The sequence below is a fragment of the Euleptes europaea genome, chromosome 2, assembly GCF_029931775.1.
Source record: "Euleptes europaea isolate rEulEur1 chromosome 2, rEulEur1.hap1, whole genome shotgun sequence".
Taxonomy (NCBI): domain Eukaryota; kingdom Metazoa; phylum Chordata; class Lepidosauria; order Squamata; family Sphaerodactylidae; genus Euleptes; species Euleptes europaea.
The window spans coordinates 190537-210410 of record NC_079313.1 but is presented as its reverse complement, the minus strand read 5'-3'; the positions used below and the strand labels follow the sequence as shown (position 1 = coordinate 210410).

Below are 19874 nucleotides of genomic sequence, written 5' to 3'. Positions count from 1 at the left end.
TGGCTGTTTGCGTTGCGCAGAGGGCGAAGTCCCTGTTCCAGAAGACCGGAGGGGTGTGGAGGCCTCTCTTTCCCCAAGCAATTTGTCAACAGAAACAGGATGCTGCAGCAAGTTATGTGGGACTGCCTCAGATGGAGATGTGGCAAAGAAAGCAAGAGTTCCAAACTTCATCCCTGTGTGCCCCTGAACCTCTCGGTTGCCAGGAGAAGCAGCCGTGTGGCCAGTATTTCAACTTATAACCTCCCCACCGGATCGTGGATTTGCACGCTGCCTTGTTGTTTTGTTCAGAAGCTGCTTTCAGAGTGTAGTTTGCAAAGAGCAACACTCCTCGTCCTCTAGGAAGTGTCTTGACGAGGAGAAGTGAAGAGTTGGAAAAACTTTCCAGATGGGTGTGTGTGCGTTTGTGAGTAGCTACCTGTCTCGTCCTCTGGCTCCTGTAGCATTGCAAGAGGGTGCCGAGAGAGAGCTTTGATGCTTTCAATTCAGTTGGTTCAGGTGTGTGTGAGACAAAACAGGAACTTGTTCAAAAGAATCATGTACCAAAAGGGTCTGCTGCCATGAATGTGTGGTATGGACCCCAAAGGTTTCCACTGGTTCTCTTCCCCTTTAAATCATGAGATGCAGCAACTCTTTCAGTGACCTGGGCAATATAGATACACTCCTCACCAGAGATGTACATTTGGAACAGTGCTTGCTGGGACATAAACCCTACTGTTCACCTTTTGCGGTGGTGGAGATCTCAGACGCTGGGTGTTTCCAAGATTTCCCCCGTTTTACAGGAAGTTGTGTGTGTAGGTGTGTTTTAAACTGCTTTTTGTTATGGTGTGTTATAGAACTTTGGCATCTGTATTATAACTCAAGCTGATTTGCTTTGAGAACCTGCTGCTCTTGTTCAGGTTTCTCTTCCTTGGCATACCTTGCCTTTTCCTACTCCCACCTCTGGAGTTGGAGTGACTGGCCATTGTATGGCACTGTAGTGAATTTAAGGCCAAATCGGTGCTTTTGTTCACTCTGTACCTGGAGGGCTTCCTTGGCTTCTGAGTTTGCCCAGGTGAAAAATGGGGAACTCTGGCTTCCAGAAGGCTAAAAGCCTTGACAAGCCTTTAAAAATAAGTTGGCTTCTGCTCTCTCTCCCCCCCCCCCCCAGCCCCAGGTCTTTAGAAATTCAGCCAGGCAGGTTGGAGCTGTCCCCACGGAGTGTGCCATTTCCACTGGAGAGCTTTGCCCCCAGATTTTTTAGCACAAACGTGTTCTGCATCATAAGAGCTGCCCTGTCTGAGAGAAAAGATGGACATCACTTATTTTTTTTTTCCTTTTTAGAGGTTGAAGTAAAGCTTTTCCCTCCCCCTGGATTACATGTCTGCATCCTTGCCCTTGTGAAATGGGCAGCCCAGGATGGCCCAGTGGCGTAAATCCTCGTTTGGGGAGACTGTTGGCAGTCCGGCAGGGGCGAAGATGGTCTGGAAAGGCTTGTTAGGACTGAGGCATGCTGGGAGAAAGGGGGGTGGCGGGGTTGAGGGGGCTCGAGGATATTCAAGGAGGGCCTTTTGTGGCAAAAGTAGGGTTCAGATGATTGGTACAGAACTTAAATGGGGTGGAATGGGGGGGGGGCTGCTTAAATGAGCATTGTTCCCTGAAGCCTCTGGAGGCAGGAAGTGAAAATGACCTTTGGTTGGGGGGCTTTTAGCCTCTCTTCCCTGCCCAAATGTCAGTGGGGATTTCAGTGTGTGTGTGTGTTATAAAGTTTAGGTTCCAGTTGCAGATTCAGAACCTTCAGCCTGCGCACCAGGGCCCATCAGGTCTGCTGAGGGATGATCAATGTTAATCTCCTGGACCTTGGGAGGGGCAGACTCTCCCTAAATGGTTTGTTAATACTATTAAATGATTCCTGAGCAAGGAAAATTTCATTGAGCTGGATGTGGATGTACTGATGATGTCTAAACGAAGGCTGCTCGTGGCCCAACCAGGGTGAACTTTCCAGTTTTGTTTTCAGTGTACAGCAACTGAAGGGTTTCTTTTTAAGCCTAGGTGGGGGGTAGGTCGTGTTAGTTTGCAGGAGCTAAACAAAACCGGTGTCCAGAGGCGCTGCAGAGGTTCTTGCCAGGTTGTGAGGTGCCACTGAACTCTCGTTTTTGTTTCAAGCCAGCAAACTTAAAATTGGGTAACAGAAAGGGTTTGAAATTATGCTTTTTAATTATTAAAAATGTAAATAAAGCTGAATCCTGTAAAATGCAAGTCTGTCTTAGTGGAGTCTTTTTGAAAAGGGCCTTTATTCCTGGCTAGAGATGTAAAATTTCCAGATATTCTGAAGCCACGGGGGGCTGGGGGGGGTTTTCCCCCAGGAAAAAAACAGTTTGGGGGGGGGGATTGAAATACATGCAGTACTTGCTTTCCTATCAAACCTGAACTAATTTTACTGCTTTAACTACATAAAATGCAACATTTATAACTTACTCAGTGTATAAAATGGCAATGTGTGAAATATTTATGGAGTTTAAAACTCCCCTGGAAGGGAGACCTTCTGCCCCTGGGCGGGTGGGCTGGCTGGGGCTCTCCCTTCCTGGGGGGGGGGGGGGGAGCGGCCCACCTCAGCTACCGTGGGAGGGGCTGCCCGATCCTCCCTCCCTCCGTCCCACAAACAAGGGAATGACCCTCAAGGAGGAAACTGGCCGGCAGTGGGCCGAGGCTGAAGCGGCGGGGGGGGGGGGTGCGTGTTCCCGTGTCCGTCCCCCCGCCACACACACACACACGCACGCACGCACGCACGCGCCCTGTGTGGGCGAGCTGCATGGACCACGTGGCAAGGGTGTGAGGAGGGGGAGGCACGGAAGGAGGCACCCCGTGGGCCCTCGGCGGCCCTTCCTCTCGTGGGCTGGGCTGCTCCTGCCGGTGAATCTCCCCCAAACGCATAAACACGTGAAGCGGGCCCTTCTGCTGAATCAGGACCCCCCGCCCGCCCGCCCGCCCGCCCGCCCGCGCTGCTCTGCAGGGTCCCAGGCAGAGCAGGGGCCTTTCCCATCGCCCACTGGCCCAGTCCGGGGATTGAACCCGGGACCTTCCGGCCGGCCGGCCTGCCTGCCGGGGGGGGGGGGCGGCGGGGTCTTTCGCCTCTGAGCCACTCCGCCCCCCCCGCCCCCCCGGATAGGAGCGGCGCTGGGTCTCCCCGCCCCGTGCGTGGGCGGGGCACCGGCTGGCTCCACCCCTCGCGCGCGCCCCGCCCCAGCCGGAGCGGCCGTAAAGCGCTTCCCTGCGCCGCGCGCGCAGGTGTCGTGAGCCGTGCGGGGCGCGCAGGCCGCGGCGCTTGACGACGGGCGGGCGGGAGAGCGAGGGAGGGAGAGGGCGCGAGAGGCCGCCGCCAGCCCCCCACCCCCCCACCCGCCGCCATGGAGATGCCGCCGCCGCCCCCCCCGCCGGCGCTGCCCCCCCCGCCGCCCCCGCCGGACGGTAAGGCCTGGGGGGGCCCGGGGTGACGTCACTGAGGCCCCTCCCCCTCCGGGCGCCTTCATGACCGGGGCGGGGGGCCGGGCCCCGGCGGGGGGGGGTTGCTGCGCGAGGAGGGGGGTCCGCCGCCGCCGCCCCCTCCCCACTTTGTGTCCTCGACGTCCTTGTGCTTCTCTCGGGGGGGTGGGGGGTTCAGGTGTCTCTCTCTCTCTCCCCGCCCCCCGCCCCTTCTCAGCGGAAGCAGCAGCCCAGGGCAGCCTCCGCGGTTCTCTCGGCCCGTTGGTCATCACAACGGCCCTGTGAGGGAGGCCACTCTCGGGCGGGGGGAGGGTTTGGCCAGGTGACTCCGCCCATGGTTGAATTTGAGGGTGGGCCCCGACCGCCGCCCTCGCCCCCCCCCCACCCCACCATCACACCCACACATTTGCCAGCGCGGTGTGATGGTTTGGAGGGGTGGGCTCTGATCTGTCTGGAGAACCGGGTTCGATTCCCCCCCCTCCTCCTCCTCCCCCTCCTCCTCCCCCTCCCCCACGTGAGAGGCGGAGGCTCATCTGGTGAACTGGATTCGTTTCCCCCACTTCCTCCACGTGAAGCCAGCTGGGTGCCCTTGGGCTAGTCACAGCTCTCTTCGAGCTCTCTCAGCCCCACCTCCCTCACAGGGTGTCTGTGGTGGGGAGGGGGAGGGGAAGCGATTGGAAGCTGGTTTGGTTCTCCCTTAAGGGGTAGAGAAAGTCGGCATATAAACCCACCACCAAACTCTTCTTCCTGTTGTCGTCCTCCTTCCGCCCGCCCAGGGGGGGCAGCTTCAGGCAGGTGGCGGCAGAGGGGGAGTGCTGCAGCACTTTAGAGGCAAAGAAGAAGCTCCCCACCCCTCCCTTTGTCAGATATATGACACTTAACCACCCCTCAAGCATGAAATACCACTTTTAAAAACCAGCAGCAGAGGATGCAACGTCAGCACGCAAAATTTATAGGGATAACTTGCGGGGTAACAGAAGGTAGAAGGAGACCCCACCCTGAATTGGACGAAACCCTGCGGGAGCCCCAGCATTGGCAAGCGCTGTGCTGACCTGATGCCCTCAAGGTCACAGAAGCGGGTGGCCAGTGAAAACCCCTCCGGGGCTGAGTGCCCATCTGTTGGGAAGACACACACACACACACACACACTTGAGACCATCCACTGAACTTCAGATATCTAATGTGTCCCGAGCACTTTACAGACTATATATTTTGGGAACCTGCCTGGGTAGGCCAGTTTCAATATTCCTTCATTATTCTCTCAGCTGAGTGGCTTCCTAAGGAGTCCTCGGCAGAAGTGAGATTTGAAAGGGGGGGGGGTGTTCCTGGTGCAAAACTCAAGCTCTGCGGTCCTATGCATGCATACCAGGTGCAAGTCTAATTGGACCAGTGAATCTTCCTTATGAGTAAGCATGCGTAGGACTGCCCTGCGCATTTCATTGCCGAATCAGAGTTCAGTGAGGCAGAACACTATTACCAGTCAGCACCCACAACCACAGCTGAGGTGACTTCTTGGAGATGATGCTTCTGCTACACCCAGCTGGACAATACCTGGAATCGGGTCCCATCGTTTGCTGTGAGGTGATGGGTGTGTCTCTCTCTTGCTCTCCAGACCAGGAACTGCGCAATGTCATTGACAAGCTGGCTCAGTTTGTGGCCCGGAACGGCCCTGAGTTCGAGAAGATGACGATGGAGAAGCAGAAGGAGAACCCCAAGTTTTCGTTCCTCTTTGGGGGTGACTTCTATGGCTATTACAAATACAAGCTGGCCCTGGAGCAACAACAGTGTGAGTGGCAGTGGGAGGGGTGAGGGGGGTATTTGATGATGCCGTGGAGTGTTCCCACATGTTTGTCTCCCACCACTCTCTCCTTCCCGCCCCCCCCCCCCGGGCATGTTCCTTGGTTGTTCCAGGGTGGCTGCTTTGAGGGGCTCACCCTTCTGGCCCTCTTAGCTAGCTAGACGTACTTGCTTCCTGTGAGACCCCTGGGAATACAGAGGCAGTTCTGCATCACAACATATTCCAAACAAGTGTTTGTGTGTGTTGAGAGTGTCCATGACCCTTCCGGGATGGGGGCAGTTAGACTGAGCAAAATTAGGGGAAAAATGAAGTGTGACTCCTCATGCCTCAGTTGGTAGCAAGTCCCTTTCACTACCCAGTCAGCCAGAGACCAAGGGTCAAGCCTCTGACCTTCCTGGGACTAAGATCAAGAAAGTCACCCTTGCAAGTTTCAGCCAAGTTTCAGAAAACAATTAATTTGGTAGTTGCAGCTCATCAAGGCCAAACTACTGGATTCAGATTGAAGTTTCCTGAATTCGAAGACACCACAAAATATAATTAAAATTGTGCAAGAATAAGAACATCAGCAGGGAACATCGAGGATAAAATAACAAAACGAATGTTAGAAGACTAACTGCCCCAGTTATAAGCATAGGTTCAAATATCAAGGTGTCACCCAAAAGGCTGAGTTCTTCCAGTAATCCAAGTCCAAAGTCCAGGACAAAGTATCCAGCCAGCAAGGCACCCCCCCCCCCAGCAAGACAAGGCACCAGGCACAGGGCCTGCGGCTGGGCCCAAAGCTCAGGACCAAGCAGGGAGGGGGCAGGGGACAATGCAAGGAGCAAAACTAGAACAACGGATCTAACTTTATGCTCAGAGACCTGCGTTGGCCACATCCTGGTTAGCCAATCAAATGTATGGTCTGTAATGTCACTTGACCAACAAAACCTGCTGCTGGGCATGTGACCCAGAGGGGGGGTCAGAGGAATTGGCCAGTGTGACCGGACACTCTGCAGACCTGTCCAGCCCTCCTCATCAAGGCCTCTCTCCCACTAGATCAGTGATGGCAAACCTTTTAGAGACCGAGTGCCCAAACTGCAACCCAAAACCCACTTATTCATCGTAAAGTGCCAACACGGCAATTTAACCTGAATACTGAGGTTTTAGTTTAGAAAAAACAACTCATATGTTAACATCTTATGCTCACAAGCATAAGATGATCCAAACAAAGTAAGGAAAGCAATCCCAAGTGTTTTCATTGACTTAAAATTATTTGGCAGAGAATTCCACACATTAAGGATTTCATTTTCAGAACTAACTATGCTATCCTTTGTCATCCATAAAATTAAATCATGGCAATGACTGACAAACACCATTTTCCCCATCTGCATTCTCAAAAAACTGCAGGGGGGCTTATTGTTGAGTTGTGCATCTGAGTGGCAAGTCCAAGGCAAAACCTCCCATTCACAAATAGACAATAAACCCCCCCCCATGCAGTTTTGAGAATCTGGATGGGGGAAATGTGCATCTCAGTGGCAAGTCCAAGGCTAAACCTCCCATTCACAAATAGACAACAACCCCCCCCCCCATGCAGTTTTGAGAATCTGGATGGGGGAAAAGTTCATCTCAGTGGCAAGTCCAAGGCTAAACCTCCCATTCACAAATCGATAACAAACCCCCCCCCCCATGCAGTTTTGAGTATCTGGATGGGGGAAATGTGCATCTCAGTGGCAAGTCCAAGGCTAAACCTCCTATTCACAAATAGACAACAACCCCCCCATGCAGTTTTGAGAATCTGGATGGGGGAAATGTGCATCTCAGTGGTAAGTCCAAGCGAAAGAGCTGCCCGCCGCCAGCCTCCCGCAAGCCTCCCGCTGCCCCGCTCCGCCTCAGCAGCAGCGCCGCCACCCCACCCAGGCGCCGCTCTGGACCCACCGCCGCCACCGGCCGCTCATGCTCGGCCCCAAGGGCTGTCCTGCCGGCCGCACCGCTACGCCCACTGAGTCGCCCCCGCGACAAAGTTGGCTGCGGCGCGGCGGAAACGTGTGCCGAGGCCGCGAGGAGGGGCAGAGGAGGGGGACGGGCAGCCAAGGGGGAGGAGGAGGGGGCGGGGGCAACTCGGCGGGTGTAGCGGTGCGGCCGGCAGGGCAGCCCTCGGGGCCGAGCATGAGCGGGCGGCGGCAGGTCTGGAGCGGCGCCTGGGTGGGGCGGTGGTGCTGCTGCTGCTGCTAAGGCGGAGCGGGGCGGCAGGAGGCAGATGGCGTCGAGGTCGCGAGGAGGGGGCGGGGGACGGGCGGGGGGACCGGCAGCTCCACGCGTGCCCATAGAAAGGGCTCAGCGTGCCGCCTGTGGCACGCGTGCCATAGGTTCGCCAACACGGCACTAGATGATCTCAGGCGTTAATTAGCTGGAACTTTCTCTCCCAGCCCCGGTGTCCTTGGAGCTGATTACAGCCAGTTCCTCTGGAGGGCCAACAACAGGGCAGAGAGGCTGATGCCTTCCCTTGATGTTGCCTCCTGGCACTGGCATTCAGAGGTTGACTGCCTCTGAATGTGGAGGTTCCCTTTAGTCACCATGGCTGGTAGCCACTGAGAGACCCCTCCTCCCTGAAACTGTCTAATCTCCTTTCAGAACCGTCTGTGCCTGTGGCCGTCGCTACATCCTCTGGCAGCGAATTGCCACATTTTAATGACTCGCTGTGTAAAGAAGTATTTCCTTTTGTTCATCCTGAATTTACTACCCAGCTTTATTGGATGCTCGCAAGTTCTCATATTTTTGGGAAAGTTCTCTTGGTCAACTCTCTCTACCCAATGCATATTTTTTATAAACCTCTGTCATGTCCCCCCCCCCCCATAGTTGTCTCTTTTCTAAACTGAAAAGTCCCCGACTCTTCAGCCTTTCTTCATAGGGAAGGTTCTCCAACCCTCTTATCATCTTGGTTGCCCTCTGCTGTACTTTTTTCAGCTCTGCAATGTCCTTTTTGAGATACATAAACCAAAACTGTGCACAGTATACCAAGTGAAGCTGCACCATAAATCTATACAGATCTACACAGTTTAATGTATATAGAGGTTACTGAGCGTTTTATTTTCAATGCCTGGTTTCTTGGGGCTGTCCCTGACGTGTCTCTCTCTCTCTTCCCCCCCCCCCCACAGTGCTGTGCAAGCAGAGCCAGGACATAGAGCCTGCCCCACAGATCCAGGCGCTGCCCCAGCCGTCCTTGCCCCCTGCGGCAGCTCCCCTCCCCGCGTCTCAAGGGGCTCCCTCTATGGAAGAGCTCATCCAGCAGAGCCAGTGGAATCTGCAGCAGCAGGAACAGCACCTCCTGGCCCTGAGACAGGTGAGGGCGCACGGCCCGTGCGCGTGCCGTGGAAGCCACGGGCCGCCTCTGGACGGATGGCAAAGCCCTCCTGCTGTGTTGTGGCTGGGTGTGAGAATGGCCTTGCCTGGAAAGTAGGAGTCCCACTTCTCCCTTTTGCGTGTGGTTTGGGCAGATGCACATTGAGGAGTGTTGAGTTTCTTGACCCATGTGCTCCATTTGCAACATTCTGAAACAGAAGTTGCTCCCAAGAGTCTTGGGAGATGAACCCCCTGCAGAGCGAGAAGCGATCCCTCTCCAGCCCCGCCTGAGGTTCTTGGCTGTTGGATTCGGGGCATTCTTGGCAAAGTGGGGCTGGGAAGTGAGGCCATGGGGCTTGTCTGGTGATGTGTTGCCACATTTTCCTGGAGCCATCTCGGGGGGCAGGGATGGATCGGGTGGGGCAGGCTTCAGGGGGTCGAAGTGTGGGTGCCCCTGCTGCTGTCCAGAAAGGAAAGCGTTGAGGCCGCCTGAGGGCTTTGATGGAACAGGGCCATGGCCCAGAAGAGCTCCTGCTTCAGCCGACCTTTGAGGGTGCTGAAGCTCAGCTTGGCTTTTGGGAGGAAGCGGTGGGCCTGGGTGGGGCAGAACTCTTCTTCACAGCTTGGCTCATGGTCTTCTTCTGAAATGTCCCTCTAGGAGCAAATCACCTCTGCAATCACTGTGGCTCTTGAACAGCAAATGCAGAAAGTTTTGGAGGAAACCCAGCTGGACATGAATGAATTTGACAACTTGCTGCAGCCGATTATCGACACGTGCACAAAAGATGCCATCTCGGTAAGTGGTACCAGAACCGGGGGGGGGGGGGGGGCGGAGAGTTTATGCTGGGGCTTGAAATCATGGGGGGCTGAGGAGAATCAGTATGAAATGCACAGGTTCTTGCTATTCTCGGGAACAGAACTAACAGCTAATGGGACAGTTCAGAAAGAATGCCCCTGTCTTTGGGGTTCAAGAGAATTCATGGAAGGGTATGGGGAGACAGTGATTGGATGCTGTGAGCCTCCATTCAAGTCCTTCATGCTAGTGGGAGGACCCCCCCCCTCCGGTATTCTAGAGATCTCTGAAGTTGCTGCCAGTTTGGCCAGCCTGAACTCTGGGGGGGGGGGTCCTTCCTGGTCTTTCCTCTGCACTGCTTGTTGGCTTCGGGTATTTTGCCGTCCCTTGTGCCGTGCTGCCTTCCCCCAGGCCAGCGTCTGACCGTGTCGGTTTGTATCCCAAGGCTGGCAAGAACTGGATGTTCAGCAATGCAAAGTCTCCCCAGCACTGCGAGCTGATGGCGGGGCATCTGCGCAACCGCATCACCGCCGACGGAGCGCATTTTGAGCTCCGGCTGCACTTGATCTACCTGATTAATGACGTGCTGCATCACTGGTGAGCCCGGGCTGTTTGGGCAGAGAGGGGGAGAGGGCTGGGAGATCACGGGGCAGGACTGGGGAGGGGAGAGCTGGGCTGGGCTCCGCCTCCCCTCTGGCCACAGCTGACCCCCCCCGGGGGGGCCTTCCTCTCTCTCCCCCTCTCAGCCAGCGGAAGCAGCAGCGAGACCTGCTGGCGGCCCTGCAGAAGGTGGTTGTGCCCCTTTACTGCACCAGCTTCCTGGCCGTGGAGGAGGACAAGCAGCAGAAGATTGCCCGGGTGAGCCTCCTGGCCGGGCCTCCCCTGGCTGGGCCCTGCGCGGGCGGCCTGGACGTGGACCCGCTGGATAACCGGCCACCCTTCTCTCTTCCGCAGCTCCTTCAGCTGTGGGAGAAGAATGGCTATTTTGACGAGTCCATCATCCAGCAGCTGCAGAGCCCGGCCCTGGGCCTCGGCCAGTACCAGGTAAGCCCCCTGGGAGCGGCTCGTTCTTGCAACCGTTAAGGGGGGGGGAGGGCCGGTGGAGGGTTCGATCCAGGGCTTGGTGTGAGAACTTCTCCCCTGGGAGGCTGGGTGGTTATCCTGAAGTGCTGGGGGGGGGGGGCAGATGGGCCTGCCACCGCCCCAGTGATCGTACCCCTGTGTGCAAAAGCCGCTTCCCCAGAAGAGCGGCAGCATTCTGGGAAATGCTGAAGCTAACAGGCTGCCTTCCGTTGAGGCACACCATGGCCTGCACACAATAGGCCCCACCTCCAGCATTGTCCGGGCCCCACTAGCCAGGCTTCAGCTGCAGTCACCTGGGAGCCGGGGGGTGGGTGGGGTGGGGGGCTGCAGGAGCAATTAAGGCACAAAGCTGTCCTGGTTCTCCACTCCTGCCCCACCAGCGAGTTGCCTTTGCAGCGTGCCCCTCTCTGTCCTGCACGTATAGCTGGAGTGTCTTCCTACCTGCAGAATGAGCTCCCCAGGTGTGCATCAGCTTTGTTTCTGAGCAGGCTTTCTCCGCATTTGAAAAAGCAATTGTCTGGGGAGGGGTGCGAATGGAGTAGCAGGTCTTCATGAGTGAGCTGGGTGGTGGCTTGGAGCGTTGCCTGTTCCGCCCACCGACCCGTGGTGCAGTGGTTAAGAGCGGTGGTTTGGAGCAGTGGACTCTGATCTGGAGAACCGGGTTTGATTCCCCACTCCTCCACATGAGCTGCGGAGGCTGATCTGGTGAACCGGGTTGGTTTCCCCACTCCTACACACGAAGCCATCTGGGTGACCTTGGGCTGGGTGACCTTGGGCTAGTCACAGCTCTCTCAGCCCCACCTACCTCACAGGGAGGGGAAGGGAAGGTGATTGCAAGCCAGTTTGATTCTCCCTTAAGTGGTAGAATATATATATATATATTAAAAAACTCCTCCTTCTTCTTCTGTTCCGTCCTCTTAGGCCACCCTCATCACGGAGTACAGCAGTGTGGTGCAGCCGGTCCAGCTGGCCTTCCAGCAGCAGATGCAGACCCTGAAGAGCCAGCACGAGGACTTCGTCAGCAGCCTGACCCAGCAGCAGCAGCAGCTGCAAATCCCCCCCCTGGAAAGTGAGGTGAAAGCGGCCCCTCCTGCCCCAGCGGCCGCTCCAGCCCCTGCGCCTCCTCCCGCAGCGGCCATCTCACAAGCAGGTATGCCGGGGGACCAGGGCCTTGGGGGGGGGGGTTGTGATGGACCTTCCTCTTCAGGTGGGGCCCCCAATGGCCAGGGCTGGGGCAGAGTCCTGCCCGGAGGCTCCCTTCCGTGGAGGGAGTGGGGAGCAGGCCGGCCCTTGGCCAGGCTTGGAACCAGCGGACGCTCTTACCTTTCAGACGACGGGAAGGCTGCCCTGCCACTCGCGGGCTCCGGCGACTACGAGGCATCCGCAGCAGGGGCCGGGGCCCCAGATCCTGCTGCTCCGGGGCCTCGTGGGCCCGGCGCTCACGAGCACATCCCTCCCAATAAGCCGCCCTGGTTTGACCAGCCCCACCCCGTGGCCCCGTGGGGACAGCAGCAGGTACTGGGCTGTGTGTGTGTGTGTGCGCGCGCAGGGTGAGGGTGGGGGAATAATTTCTGGGCCCTTTGCAGACCAAGGTGTGGTTTTCGGCCGTCTCCTCCCCCCCTTCCAGGGTCAACATCCAGCTGTGTTCCTTGTGAGTAACACCTGCCTCTGTTTCTTGCAGCCCCCGGACCAGCCGCCGTTCGCCCACCACCAGGGCCCTCCGCACTGCCCCCCCTGGAACAGCAACCACGAAGGGATGTGGAACGAGCAGAGGGAGCCCGGGTGGAACAATCAGCGTGAAACCCCCTGGAACAACCAGCCGGACCCTTCCTGGAACAACCAGTTCGAGGCGCCGTGGAACAACCAGCACGAGCAGCCCCCATGGGGCGGGGGCCAGAGGGAGCCCCCCTTCCGCATGCAGCGCCCCCCTCACTTCCGGGGGCCTTTCCCTCCTCACCAGCAGCACCCCCAGTTCAACCAGCCGCCACACCCCCCACACAACTTCAACCGCTTCCCCCCTCGCTTCATGCAAGATGACTTCCCCCCTCGGCACCCCTTTGAGAGGCCCCCCTATCCCCACCGGTTTGACTACCCCCAGGGGGATTTCCCTCAGGGTGAGTGACGGGGCTGGGGGGAGGGAACAGCCCACGGGAGAGCCTCTCTGGACGAGCTTGGGGGCTGGGAGAGGCCTGGGTGGGCCGGGTTTCACTTCTTGCCAGGACTCTTGCCATGTAGTTTTCGAATGGAGTTTAAATCTGTGTGAATTTGTCTTTGGCAGTTAAGGAACTGTGTTCAGTTTTGGGCACTGCAATTTAAGAAGGATGTAGACAGGCTGGAATGTGTCCAGAGGAGGACAATAAGGATGGTGAGGGGGTCTGGAGACCAAGTCCTAGGAGGAAAGGTTGAAGGAGCCTGGGTATGCTTAGCCTGCGAAGGAGAAGGCTGAGAGGGGATATTATTGACCATCTTCAAGTACTTGAAGGGCTGTCATAGAGAGGAGGGTGCCGAGTTGTTTTCTGTTGCCCCAGAAGGTCGGACCAGAACCAATGGGTTGAAATTAAATCCAAAGTTTCCATCTAGGCATTAGGAAGAATTTCCTAACAGTTTGAGCGGTTCCTCAGTGGAACAGGCTTCCTCGAAAGGTGGTGAGCTCTCCTTCCCTGTATTTTGGGCATGGAGTAGGGGTCTCTGGGTGTGTGTATTGGGGGGAGGTAGCTGTGAATTCCCTGCATTGTGCAAGGGGCTGGACTAGATGACCCTGGTGGTCCCTTCCAACTCTATGATTCTATGAAAAAAGAAATGCTCCCATGGTTTTTTGGTGGCTCCTGCTGGCAGCTGTGAAAAAAGCCGTTCCCTCCTGTGTGAGAGAGGAAGGGGGACCAGGAGCACCTCATGGAAGGCGATGATGCCGCCCGCCCGGGGTTGTTTCATGTGCTGTGACGGCTTTACTGGGCATCGAAAGGTTTTTAATAGAATTCAGGGGTTCTCAGTGGGTGGGGTGCAGGTATTCCAGGGGAGGTTTTCACAGCAGGGTTTTTATAACAATAGCTAAGAATTTGCTTTCCCTCAATCCCTGATTCCACCTGCAAGCATAACATGCCATCTCTCTGGCCAACCTGGCTTGCCGCAGATGATGCATTGTGGACTTTTGGCGTGCTGGTAGCAGCCTTGGGCTAATCCCTTGCCCCCCTGTGCTGCTTCCAGCTCTGCATGCTAGGGGTTATCTGTTGTGCTTCTGCAATTTTATTATGTTCGATAGGGATCTGCCCTCCTTCCAGGAGGAGATGATGTTGGGCAGCCCCGGGGCTGTGGGCGTTGTCCTGCCGAGGGGGGTCCACTTCTTGGTGTGGGTTGTACTCCCTTCTCCTTGCCACAGGAGTCCCCCTTGCCCCTCATTCCCGGCCTGCCCCTCGTCAGGTGGCCATCTTGAATGTGTGTGTGTGTGACTTCCTTTGTAGAGATCGGGCCCCCACATCATCACCCTGGACACCGTATGCCGCACCCTGGGATCAGCGAGCACCCTCCCTGGGGTGGGCCGCAGCACCCAGACTTCGGGCCGCCTCCCCACGGATTTAACGGGCAGCCCCCTCACATGCGCAGGCAGGGCCCCCCTCACGTCAACCACGACGACCCCAGCCTGGTGCCAAACGTCCCTTACTTCGACCTCCCCGCTGGCCTCATGGCTCCCCTTGTCAAAGTAAGTGGAGGCGGATCTCTGGAACGCGCGGAGAAGCATCCGGTGGCGCTTCCTGCCTCTGCCCACTGTGTCCCTTATCCGCGCCGGGCACTGAACTCCTGGCTGTGGGGCTTCTGCTCTACTTGTCGTTGTCACTCGGGAGTTTTGTCCTGGGGGGTTGTGGGTGGGGGGCATTTGTGCTGCAGGTCTGAAAGAGTTGCTCCCTGCAGGCCAGATCTGCCTCCCCTCTGCTTGCTTCTGTCTCCAGGCCAGGGCCCTTCGCAGAACAGGGTTCCCACCCACTCTGTTCCTGGTGGCTGTGACTTGAACGTGGCCTCCTTTTTTCCAGCTGGAAGACCACGAGTACAAGCCCTTGGATCCCAAGGACATTCGCCTGCCCCCACCCATGCCCCCCAGCGAGAGGCTGCTGGCTGCGGTGGAGGCCTTTTACAGCCCTCCCTCCCACGACAGGCCCAGAAACAGGTAAGAAGAGCCTGTGGAGAGCCAGCCCGGAGCCCTCGCTGCTCTCCCTCCCCCAGCATCTGGGCAAGGCTCGCTCAGGGCGCCGTGCTGAGAGACGGCCTGCCTGACTCCCTTTTTTCCTGCTCGTTCCAGTGAGGGATGGGAGCAGAATGGGCTGTACGAGTTCTTCAGAGCCAAAATGCGTGCCCGGCGGCGGAAGGGACAAGAAAAGAGGAACAGGTCAGTGCTGTGAACATGGCGAGGGTCCTGAGCAAGGGTCTTGGGAGCGGCTGCGCCCTGTAGGCAGAGGTGCTACTGGGAGGGGGGTTGTACATTTGCACCCTCATTGATAGCTAGGTGGTTATGGACCTCCTAGGCATGAAAGGGGACTTAGTTCTCCCTCACTGGGCTGGTTTCCCCACTCCGCATGAAGCCAGCTGGGTGACCTTGGGCTCTCTCAGCCCTGCCTACCTCCCAGGGTGTCTGTTGTGGGGAGGGGAAGGGAAGGCAATTGTAAGCTGGTTTGATTCTGCCTTAAGTGGCAGAGAAAGTCGGTGTATAAAAACCAACTCTTCTTTTCCTTCAGTGGAGGGGAGGACTGTGCTGATTAGCCAAGTCTTCATTTAGGCAACACGCAGAGCGGCTTCCTGTTTCTTGTTCTGTCTCCTCCCCTGTTAGGTTTCTTTCCCTCTTTCCAGTAATTCTAGAACTCTTAGTCTCCCTATCCTGAACTTCTGGTATGATTTCTCTCCTTTGGTTTCTCTTTTTCTTTTGTTTCGGCCCCTTGGCCGTTCCACACACACCCCTCCAAGATCCACCTGAGGGAGAGAGTGAAGAGAGAGGGGGGTTAGCTGAAGTTCTCAGCTGTGTTGTGCCAGGCCTGCTGGCCCCCTTCCCAAGGGGCTCCCTCCGGGCATTCTCTGTGCCCTTGTGAGGGCCGCCCAGATCCCTTGCCATCTGGCTGCCGGGGGGGGGGAGTGGGGGTGTCATTACTTTTGCCTGTGCTCAGTTCTCGGCCTGCCGGGGATGCCTGGACCGTGTCTGTGAACCTGCTTCTCTGAGTCCAGAAGGGCCCTGCTGCTCGGCCCGGCTGCGCCGGCCTGTTGCCGGCTTCTTCTTTCCAGCCGCCTTGCCTTCCCCTGCCTCATTTGTGGCCCTTCTCACCCGGCGCAGTGGTCCGTCACGCTCTCGCAGCCGATCTAAGAGCAGGGGCCGCTCCTCTTCCCGCTCCAATTCGAGGTCTTCAAAGTCATCAGGCTCGTACTCCAGGTCTCGGTCCAGATCCTGCTCTCGGTCCAGATCCTACTCCCGATCGCAGTCCAGGTAAAAGGAGGCAAAGAGCAGGTTATGGCCTCTGTGGCGAAGGAGGCCCCCGGGGGAGGAGCAGGGAGGGCCGTGGCTGGTCTGTTCCCAAGCAGGGATTCCCTTGAGCCCATGGGGGTGGAGGAAGTACGATGACAGTCTCTTCAGCTGATCTTCCTTCCGGGAGCCTTGTTTGCCCTCAGAACTGGAGCTCTCCAGGATTCCCAGCTCTGGCCAGTGGTTTGGCCCCAGAGCCCCACCCAGGGCTGCTGTCTCTGTGGACTGGGAAAAACCAGGGAGTCTGCTGAAGCTGCCGGGGTGAGGGTGGGTCACTTGGGAATTGCCTGTGCTCAAGAGGAGAGAACTGACTTTGCTGCTCGCTTGATGCTTTTCCAGGAGCCGGAGCCGATCCCACTCTTCTCGAAGCCGCTCGCGGTCTAGGTCCCGATCCAAATCCTACTCCCCTGGAAGGCGGCACCGATCCCGATCTCGCAGCCAAACTCCTCCGTAAGTTTCTTCCTTAGGCTGACGTGGCACCCGCTCATCCATCCGCAAAGGGGGTCCTAGGAGCTGGGAAACAGAATGGGTCACGGGGCAGAGAGCGCGCAGCCCTCACCCAGGTGATGTCCCATTTGGTGTGCACAGCATGGGACCCCCCCTTCCCCCCCCCCGGCTCTGCTGCGCAGTCACTGGAGCTCTGCTTTTGGGCCGTTCAGGCTCCCTCAGAAAGCAGAGTGTCCACAGTGCTGGCCCCTTACCCAGACTTTCCATCCTCAGCTCTGCAGCCGGACTGGGCTCCAGCTCTGGGAGTCACGTCTCTGATTCCAGACTGGGAGAGGAAAATAAAGGGCACCAGATGCTCGTGAAGATGGGTCAGTATCTCCTCATGGGCTGCTTTTCTCAAGCCAGAGGCAGAAGCCCCCTTCGCTTTGCCTCCTCCAAGCAGCCCCCTGTACCCTTCCAGACACCCCACCCCCACCAAACTGGAAGGCCGAGGCCGGGGCTGCTTAGCACCAAAGACCGCAGAGTGTCCTCCTTGGTGGTTCTTAGACAGGCTGGGTGGCTTCCAGCATGAGTGGATCTGAGGGGGGCATGAGAGAGAGGTTGAAGCAGCCTCCTCTCATCCCTAGGAGGCAGCAGGAGAGGCTGTGACGATGCAGAGGGCGTTCAGCCAGACCATCTCTCCTGCCCCGCCCCCGGTGTGTGCATGTGTATACAACCAGAGCTAATCCGAGTGCCAGGACAAGCATGGGTGTTTGATGCAGCCAGCTGGCTTGGAGCGCTGCAGGTTGCTGGAGATAGGTCAGGACCTGAACTCAGAGCCATCAGTGCCGATTATCATGCTGTGGGAGAAGCTTCCAGCAACACTACCATCATCCCTGTCCTTAGGAGGAGCCGATGCCCCAGGAATAGATCAGCCAATCCCACAGTGGTGTTTCAGTACACTTATTTATTTAAGTTCACTTTTATCCTGCTTAGGGTGGCGTGCATCGGTTTTTCCGCCTGCATTTTGCTCTCACAACTCTGTGTGGTGAGTTAGGTTGACAACGGGACCCAAGTCACCAGTGAGCTGTGTGTGTGTGTTTGAAGCGGGGTCTCCCAGATCCTAGTTCAGCCAAGCTGGCTCTCGTCTAAGATTTAAAGCGATGGTGAAACTCAGGAGCACCCCTTGTCTGTATCCTGAAGGGCCGCTCTGGGTCAGCCGTGAGGTGTGCGCCTGGGATTGAAGGAGACGTGGGATTATGTGGCTGTGGGGTATTCAATGTTCTCTGCATTCATTCAAGACCTGTTTAGCAAAGCAAGGGTTAATGTTTCCCTTCTTGTGTGCCCCCCACCCCTTTTTAGGGAGGCTAAGGATTTGTCAGGGACTAATGTTTTTCTGTGTTCAGCCTATGTTATGTACCTATTTATTTCTACCACCCTTTCTCCCCAATGGGGACCTAAAGCAGCTGACACCATTCTCTTCTGTTTTATCCGCACAACAACCCTGTGCAGTAGGCAAGGTTGTGTGTGTGTGTGTGTGACTGGCCCATGGGCACCCAGCAAACTTCCATGGCAGAGCGGGGATTCGAACCTGGGTCTCCCCGATCCTAGCCGGACACTTTAAACCCTACACCACGCTGGCTCTAGGAGTTTGAAAAACTCTACATAGATGGGGGCAGCCTTTGTCCCTTCCTCTGTGACCCCCCAGGAGTTTTGTATATTACTATGCAGCGAGCAGGAGTCTGTCGGCCCCCCTCTGGTGTGACCTGCCCTTTGCGTGCTTTAGTCTCTGCAAGGTTTTGCCATTCCAAATGATACCTGTACTGGAAGTCTGCTCTGTGGGAAACCTCTCCCAAGAGAGAAGATACCGCCGCTGCCTCCTGCGTTGCTGGCCTAGATGTGCCTGTCCCTTCCCACCCCCCACCCCAGGTTTTTCCGCCTCAATTGGTGAGGGCCAGTGGGCTGGCTAAAGGGTGCTGTTGTGGGGTGGGGGTCTTATTTTTCCAGCTGTCACTGGTTCTGCTGTTCTGTTTCAGGCTGGAGCGGATCTGGGGGCTTGGGGGCCAAGGAGCAGGGGATCCAGGACCCCATTAAAGGAGGGGACATCAGAGACAAGTGGGATCAGTACAAGGGTGTCGGAGTGGCCCTGGATGATCCCTACGAAAACTACCGGAGGAACAAGAGCTACTCCTTCATTGCTCGCATGAAGGCCAGAGATGAAAGTAAGGGACTGCTGGCGAGGCTGAGTCCCACTCAGAATCTCCCGTGTGTGTGTGTGTGTGTGTGTGTGTGTGGAGGGGGGGGCTACAGCATCCCTAAAGAATAGAAGCCCCCTGCCCCTTTCTCCTGTAAAATCTGAGCCCCAGAGAACCCCCCCCTCCCAGCTTGGCTTGTGCTTGAGGCCAGCCTGGCCGCTTTTTCACTGAAGGGAGGTACACCCCCAAACTTCCACCCCTTCTGAAGGAGAATGCCCTGAGCCGCCTTCAGACTCTTTCTCCCCCCCCCCCCCCCGTGTAGGGCGGTGCCTTCGTAAGGCAGCCTGGTTGAGCTTTAGCTGGGCCTGTGGTTCCTCCTCACTCACACAGTTGTTTCCCTCCTCCAGGCTAACAAGTGGAGGGAGCCGGTTGGATGGCGGCTGGACGCTGGGCCAGACGACGGGAGCCCCCAGCCTGCCCCCCATCTGCTGCAGTGCTTTGGAAGGAATGGAATTCTTCAGGCATTTTTTGTATTTTTGTACATACCTTCCAAAGGATAATTGGAAGGAGTGCTGTAGACACCCCCACCAGCCCAAAGTATGCCTGGAAGCCCCCTCACACAACACCCTTTTTTGGGCAACTGAATGGGGGAGAGGTCAATATGGAGGGACCACCCCCACCTGCCCAGTAGCAGCCACCCCCCGTTTTGCGGCCCTTCTCTTTGAGCCAGAGGTGGCAGCTCTTGTAGACTGAGCAGCTGTGAAACCGCTGGCCCTCTTGGAATCACCCCCCCCCGGCCCCATCCCCAAGGGGCTACCATCTAGTCCCTACTGTTGCCTCCCAATAAAAAGATTCTTTTTTACTATATGAGGATTGGATTTTATTTGGGCAAGGCGGAAGGGGAGAGGATACGGCCCCGAGACAAATGTTCAGCTGGGCTCTTTTCAATTCAGTGTGGAGTTTTCCAGCGGCAGCGGGGGCTGGCCTTCAGCTCAGATGCCTGGCACCGGTCGACCTAAAGGGCCCCTTAAAAGCTCCTTTGGCCTCCCCTTTGTACAACACTACGGGTACCCCTCCCCCGCTGAAAAGCCCTCTCCTGCTGCCTAAAAAAGGCCGTCCCTGCCATCTGCCTCGCCTTTCCCGAGGGCCCCAAAGGCCAACGGCCCCGTGCTCCTCTTCATCCAGTTCACACGAAGCTTGCTCCAGGGCCGGAGGTGGACGGACGCTTGTGACGGTCAATGTACTGCAAGGAAAGAACAGGTTGGAACTCCCCCCCAAACACATGAAGAACACCCCCCCAAACAC

At 57.0% G+C, this 19874-nt stretch overlaps 1 protein-coding gene across 1 annotated transcript; it reads left to right on the top strand.

Annotated features, from left to right (window-relative positions):
• The first annotated feature begins 5076 nt into the window (after window positions 1–5076).
• CHERP (calcium homeostasis endoplasmic reticulum protein) lies at window positions 5077–19801 on the top strand. The gene is made up of 17 exons (XM_056867541.1): window positions 5077–5245; window positions 8392–8576; window positions 9234–9371; window positions 9814–9965; window positions 10115–10226; window positions 10323–10412; window positions 11373–11601; window positions 11782–11966; window positions 12133–12565; window positions 13910–14148; window positions 14477–14610; window positions 14743–14829; window positions 15763–15912; window positions 16288–16398; window positions 16669–16763; window positions 18411–18596; window positions 19755–19801. The coding sequence occupies exons 1-17, from the start codon at window positions 5143–5145 to the stop codon at window positions 19799–19801; spliced, it is 2676 nt and encodes an 891-aa protein (XP_056723519.1). The 5' UTR covers window positions 5077–5142.
• The last annotated feature ends 73 nt before the right edge of the window (window positions 19802–19874 follow it).